Raw genomic sequence first — 7,440 nt, forward strand, 5'->3', positions numbered from 1 at the left:
TAGATTACATTACAGTGTGGAAACAGGCCCTTCGGCCCAACAAGTCCACACCGCCCCGCCGAAGCGCAACTCACCCATACCCCGATATTTACCCCTTACCTAACACTACGGACAATGTAGCATGGCCAATTCACCTGACCTGCACATCTTTGGTGCTGTGGGAGGAAACCGGAGCACCCAGAGGAAACCCACGCAGACACAGGGAGAACGTGCAAACTTCACACAGTCAGTGGCCTGAGGCGGGAATTGAACCCAGGTCTCAGGCGCTGTGAGGCAGCAGTGCTAACCACTGTGCCGCAGCAGTGCTAACCACTGTGCCACCGTGCCGCCCATATAAAGAGGTGGAAAGAAAGACTGAGATAAGAGAGAGAAAGAGACAGAAAGAGGACAATGGTATTTAAAAATTTTACATTTTTAAATCTTCTACGATTAAAACCTGAAGGATTCAGCTTTAGGATAGCAATTCCATTACCGCAGAGTTCAGCCAGTTGTGATTGAAATTAACATGTCAATAAAAATATACTTAGACTGAAAAGAACAAGACTTAACTTGTGTGGAAAGTTTAGTCTGCATTTGAATCCAAAGTACAGCACCTATACACTGCTCATCTGTTTCAATGTTGTGCTAGGTGCTGAGATGTAGGTGTTATATAATTCAAATTGTTCAACAGCTTTTCAATATCTGAGCATCATCTGCCCCTCAGCTCAAGGTGTACAATTTGTACATAAATAACAGCGTCATTAGCCTTTCCTTTACTTTGTCAACAAATTATATGCATTATATTATACACAGCTCTATAATCAAATCACTGCCACTCATCATATAACACTGAGCACCCTGCTGTTAAAAGCTACACTGTTAAAAACCGTGATGCCTCGTTAGCAAAAGATCTTGGAACAACATTAACCTATCATTAATTCCATAGGACAGTCCTCCGGCATGCCTGAGGCATACTCCACAACAAATAGTTGCTAAATGGGGAACTGCAATTTCTCCATCTATCGAGTCTGAAATATATTATCTGAGAGTGTGCTGGAGGCAGATTCAATCGAGGCACCCAAAAGGGAACTGGGTGATTACCTGAAAATGTAAAGGTAGGAAAAAGTAGCGGAGTGGCACTACATTAACTGTTTTTGCAGAGGGTCAACACAGGCATGTTGGTTCAAATGGCACCATTCTGTGCTGCAATTATCTTATGACTTTATTCCATTTACATTCAGAATTTTCCACTTCTCATTTCAGCAAGGGGACTTCAGTAATCTTGAAAGGTTATGAAATAAAGGAACAAAACCTAATTGCTGAATAAAGAACATCACAGTAAACACAGTCAAACTGCATTAGGTAATCTGAAACCAGTGACTACAATCACCATTTGATACAGAATACTTCAAATCTCATTAAGGGGTTTCCAACATTTCCTGTGGTTATATAAAACATCATAGCTCACTCAAACATATTCTACAATTGAGAGGAAGTTGATCATTTGGACTGGAATTATCTTTCAATTCGCACCACCATTACTACATTTATTAACATTTGTCAATAATAACCAAAAGGATTTAAGAATCAGAGAAGTCACGAGAAATAAATAAGATCACAGATGATTTCTCAACTTTTATATCAAGTTAAATATATGTCCAACATTGGTGTTTGTTAGATGGCCAAATCTATGTCACTACCACAAACAAAACATTATAATTAATTCCAAAGAGAATGTCATAACACCTTGCCTTCCATCTTATTGTCAAGATGGTGGTGGAGTAGCAACGCAGTACATGGGCTCCTGCCCAGAGCTCATCTGCTCCAAACACTTTTACTTTTTCCTTTTCTTTCACAACTTGTTTTTCTTACTTCGATGTAGCGGAGCCGGTGTATGACTGGGGTGGACAACATTAGAAATCACACAACATCAGGTTATTGTCCAACAGGTTTATTTGGAAGCACTTACTTTTGGAGCACTGCTCCATCATTAGCGACCTGATGAAGAAGCAGCACTCCAAAATCTAGTGCTTCCAAATAAACCTGATGGACTGTAACCTGGTGTCGTGTGATTTGTTAACTTTTTCTCACTTTTATCTACTTACCTCCTGTGGAGAGATTGGCAGCTCTATTGTGTCCAGCGCGCCTGAGGCAAGGTTTCTTCACAGAGAAGGGAGACAGCTTTGGGGCAGTGCAGAGGAGATCAAGCCCATAGCGGGGAAGGGGGGAGGGGTACAGTGAGAGATCATGGGAGAGGGCTAGAGAGCGAGCCTAATGTGGAGGAGATTAAGCCCAGAGCGGGGGACAGTGAGAGACCCTGGGGAAGGGCTCGAGAGTGAACCCAATGCGGAGGAGAATGAACCTGATGTCTCCCTGCATCTGCAGCAGTGTCAAGTGGGGAGGACATTGTACCCTTGTGGGGAGTGCAAGCCCAGCATGGGTAAGCACTTAAGAAGGGACTGTCGTGTTGAACTTTTAACTTTATATCTTTATTTTTGTACATTATACTGAAAATGACATTAATGTTGAATTATTGTCTTTATTTCCTTATCTTCCTACATTGTACCTAAGATTTTGTACCTAGGTACCTTTGTACCTAAGGCGCTGGGAGTGGCGAGATTTTACACTTCTCACTGTATTCCTGTATCCTTGTGCAATTAAACCTAATTCTGATTCTAATTTTAATTCTAAACAGTATTAGATGTACCAGTCACAGGTAGATAGGATAGTGAAGGATGTGTTAGTTAAGCTTGCCTTTATTGGTCAGAGTATTGAGTACAGGAGTTGGGAGGTCATGTTGCGGCTGTACAGGACATTGGTGGTGCCACTTTTGGAATGCTGTTCAATTCTGGTCTTCCTGCTATAGGAAGGATGTTGTGAAACTTGAAAGGGTTCAGAAAAGATGTTGCCAGTTTTGGAGGTTTTCATCTGTAGGGAGAGGCTGAATAGGCTGGGGCATTTTCCCTAAAGCGTTGGAGGCGAAGGCTTATAGAGGTTTATAAAATTGTGAGGGGCATGGTTAGGATGAATAGCCAAGGTCTTTTCCCTGGGGTAAGGCAGTCCAGAATTAGAGGGCATAGGGCTAAAGTGAGAGGGAAAAAATCTAAAAGGGGCACCTTTTCAATGCAGAAAGTGGTGCATGTCTGGAACAAGCTGCCAGAGGAAGGGATGGAGGTTGGTACAATTACAACATTTAAAAGGCATCTGGATGGGTATATGAATAGGAGGGATTTGGAAGGGTATGAGCCAAATGCTAGCAAATGGGACTAGACTAATTTTGGATATCTGGTCAGCATGGATGAGTTGGACTGAAATGTCTGTTTACATGAGCCAGTTCTGTATCCAAATGGATAGTTCTCCATCTATTCCATGATATCTAATTTTGCTAACCAGTCTACTATGAGGAGCCTTATCGAACATCTGACTGAAGTCCATATAGATCACATCCACCACTCTGCCCTCATCAATCTTCTTTGTTACTTCTACAAAAAAACTCAGTTATGTTCATGAGACATGATTTCCCATGCACAAAGCCATACTGACTATCCCTAATCAGCCCTTGCCTTTCCAAATACATGCAAATCCTGTCTCTCAGGATTCCCTCCAACAACTTGCCCACCGCCAATGGCAGGCTCTTGTTTTGCAATAACTTGCTCACTGATGCCCAGGTTGGGTTCTGCCACGGTCACTCAACTCCTGCCCTCATTACAGCCTTGGATCAATAAACAAAACCTGTTCTAAAGAACTGGTGTCAGCAAAGACTGTGCCTAAAAGGTAGCAAAATGTAATAAAAACAGAAAATGCTGGAAGCACTGAGCAGGTCTGGAAACATCAGTGGAGGGAGAAACAAAATGATTATTGGTTCGGCAAAATGATTCACTGGTTGATGGCTTTTAATGAGAACAACATTTACCTTGTGTTCCAAATATCTGATTGCTCAGATGTGGATCACACATTGCAAGCGCTTGAAAGAAGATACCACAGGCTTTCTTCCCCTTTCGGATGACTGCAGAAAGTAGTTCACATGCCTTTGTAAGGATATCAGACTTGGACGTGATGACATTAAGCTCATATTGACTGAGAACCTGGCTGCTGTACAGGAAACATATCACCTGCTCAACTAAAGCTGGGCCCATTGATGTACTGAGTGTGTAATAATGTCTCCGCAAGTCTATTGATCACAAACAGAAAGTACAGTCATTAGCTTATTATTCATTATACACAAAAACTAAATGCTATCATTTAGAACAACAACTTGCATCAATATAAGTACACTTAGTCTATTAAATCACTTCACAAGAAATAACTATTGGACCCCAAGGGACATTAGGACTGATTATGAAAATCTTGTCAGAGATGGAGGGCTTAATGAACCTCTTCAAAAAAGGAAAGGGAGCAAGGCAGAGATGTCCGAGATGGGGACTGACCCCAAGTGGAGTCTTGTGCTGAGATTTAGCTGCCACAGACTACCAAACCTCCCTCACCCCTCCATTGCTGGCCCCACCCCTACATCCCTGTCTCCCCACTCCCCTTCATCCCTGTTCTACCAATCAGCTCTCCATTCCTTCCTTTCCCCTCATTCCTATCCTCCCCTATCCATCACTATCTTAACCCTCCACTCCAACCCTGCGACCCCCCCCCCCCACCTCTCCATCTCTGCCCTACCCCTCCCCAACCCCACAGTGGGAATATGTTGGGGAGAGGGACTGGCGTCAGGCCCCAACGGCCCAAGCTCCAGCTATGATAAGGACATAAGACATTGGTGCAGGAGTCGGCTATTTGGCCCGTCGAGCCTGTCAGTGTCATTATGGACGCCCTTGAGCCACCACTTCACTGCCCCTGTTTCCTTTGGAGACTCCCTGCAAGACTAAGCATCTGTCTGTCTCCACCTTCAATAAATTCAGCGATGGCGCATCCAAAGCTCTCTGATGAAGGGATGAAGGCATAAAAAAAAAGTCCAGTATTTCACTTTGTAACTTATTCTCGAAAGGAGCAGAGTGCATTTGAATCGGCAACAGCAGCAATGTGATTTTTCAACCCACTGCTACTCCTACGGTCTGCAATGACAGGAAACATTTTACTGCAGAGATTCACAAGGGTAGTACTCTCCAGCTATGACCGCCACATGCCTCGAGAGAAACCCCGGAGGTAATTTAGCTCTTTCCCCCACCTTGTAAAAACAAGCTCCAGAAAGGTGCCTCAGACTATCACCGTCTGACCACCGTTTCCCCGGGTCCCTCTGGGAAATAGATACTTCACTGATTCTGTTGACAAAACAAAATTACTGAATTCATGACATGGGATTGTCAACACTCCCCCCGTCACTCAGATTTCCTGTCAGAGGCTGCTTTCCCCATTAGCCATTGCCAATGGAATGAGCTCTCTTACCCTGTGATGCCATCGTAGCCGACAAGCCGTCGCTGCCAGCTGTCGGGGCGGTCTGTGTGTGTCCTCCCCAGCCTCTGCTGAAGCAGTTTTAACTGCAGCTCTCACGCCCAGAAGTTCCCCTGCCTCTTCCTCCCCACGCCGTGCCGCAGCGGCGCAGGGAATCCCCGGTCATATTCCAGCCTTTCCCACCCAGAGCGAAAAGGCAAAGGCTGCTCCCCTCCTCAGGGCTCTCTGCTTCTATTGCTTTGCAACAGGTTGTTACAGAAATAAACATTTTCTTCAAAGAAGAAACGCAGCTGTCGATCATATCCTGTTCCCACTCCTTGTCATTAGCCAGTTCCAGCCCCTCTCATCTCTGCTGTTCAAACTCAGCCCCTTCAATTTGACCATTCTAGCTCAATCCTAGCTGCCTGCTGCATTCTGCCCTCTATAAACCAGAGTTGAACTGTCAGATTATGAACCTTTGCATGCATAGGGTGGTGTACTGTACAGCCAGGGCTGGAAGAATGTTCCACAAGTCAATGGAATGCAACACAAAAGAAAAATACTTCTTCCATTTCCAACATTCAATTAAAAACCTTATTTATGTCAGAGCTATCGAGAGGGTTTCTTAAAAAAAAAAGCATAATTGGTTTATTATCAGAACAAAACTTATTCAATGAAGATGCAATAATTACTGAGGCAGACATGTAGAAGCATAAATGTTTATTCCTCTAATTTTTTTGCTATTCATTCAAGCCATGTGGGTGTTGTTGGCTGGGTCAGCATTTATGGCCCATCTCTAGATGCCCTGGAGAAGCTGGTGGTGAGCAGCGTTCTTGAACTGCTGCTGTGCTGTAGGTAGACCCACAATGCCACTAAAAGATGGACCTTCAGGATTTCAATCCAGTGACACTGAAAGAACAGTGATGGATTTCCAAGTCTGGAAGGAAAGTTGCTTGCAGATGATGTTCCCAAATATCTGCTGCCCTTGTTTTTCTAGATGATAGTGGTCATCATCCTATATTGGACAGTTACTAGGCTCCAGTCAGAATTTAAGAACATACAAATTCATTGTTTGTTGTAACCCAACAGGAAGGCTTTATTCTCTGAAAGTAACCAAAACAAGACAACGAACCTGGCTATTGACTCAGAAGTGCTCATATGACGCACCTCTTAAAGGGACAATGCCTTAACATATCATACCCCAACTATAATACTTAGCAGTCCTGAAGGTACTGAATTTATGCAATACATCTTGTAGATACTGTTGCTACTGAGCATCAGTGGTGGATGGAGTGGACGTTGTGGATGTGATGCCAATCAAGTGAGTTGCTTTCTCCTGGATGGTGCCAAGTTTCTTGAGGTGTTGTTGGAATTGCACTCATCCAGACAACTGGAAAGTATTCATACTCCTAACCTGTGCCTTATTGATGTGGCATTGGGAGTCAGGAAGTGAGTTAATCACTGAAGTATTCCTAGCTTCTGCTCTGTTATCCACTGTATTAATATGGTAAATCCAGTTCAATTTCTAGCTAAGGGTAACCCCTCAGGATTTTGATAGTGTGGGATTCAGTGATGGTAATACCATTGAATGTCAAGGGTTAGATTCTGTTTTGTTGGAGATGATCATTAGCTGGCATTTGTGTGATGCAAATGTCACATAGACTGCTTCAATACCAGTACCACATGTATCATATGAATGCTGCTGAACATGGTGCAATCATTGGCAACTATCCCCAGTTCTAACCTTATATTGGAGAGAAAGTCTTAGATGAAGCAGCTAAAGATGGTCCAGAAAACCACTCTGAGGAACTTAAGGACTCTTGGTGCTGCAGTTGTCATGTTCTTACTTCTCAGCCATGTTTAAGTCCCACCTGCCCCTGACATGTGTAATAACATCACCAAACAGGTTCATTAGAAAAGATCCTGGATGAAAAGCTGACCCCCAACATAAACAACTATGCGCCAGATATGGCTGTAAGCAGCAGAGAATTCTCCCGATTCCCTTTGACAGTATAGTACTTGTGCTCGGGCTCCTTGATGTGTCATTCAGTCAAATGTGTCCTTGATGTCAAGGTCAGTCACTGTCAC

At 43.6% G+C, this 7,440-nt stretch overlaps 1 protein-coding gene across 2 annotated transcripts in view; it reads right to left on the minus strand.

The window, feature by feature from the left end:
* si:dkey-29h14.10 overlaps positions 1 to 5,679 on the minus strand; it is a 16,515-nt gene extending 10,836 nt beyond the window's left edge. Inside the window, exons 1-2 of one of the 2 annotated variants that reach the window (XM_043687733.1) lie at positions 5,368 to 5,679; positions 3,893 to 4,150 (exon numbers count right to left, since the gene is read on the minus strand). In XM_043687733.1, the coding sequence (XP_043543668.1) occupies positions 3,893 to 4,150; positions 5,368 to 5,380 (271 nt within the window). In that variant the 5' untranslated portion in view covers positions 5,381 to 5,679. The remainder of the gene's footprint in view (positions 1 to 3,892; positions 4,151 to 5,367) is intronic. The other variant, XM_043687732.1, reaches the window with a different exon arrangement.
* Between the last annotated feature and the right edge of the window lie 1,761 nt (positions 5,680 to 7,440).

This window comes from Chiloscyllium plagiosum, chromosome 4 (genome assembly GCF_004010195.1).
Source record: "Chiloscyllium plagiosum isolate BGI_BamShark_2017 chromosome 4, ASM401019v2, whole genome shotgun sequence".
NCBI classification, from domain to species: domain Eukaryota; kingdom Metazoa; phylum Chordata; class Chondrichthyes; order Orectolobiformes; family Hemiscylliidae; genus Chiloscyllium; species Chiloscyllium plagiosum.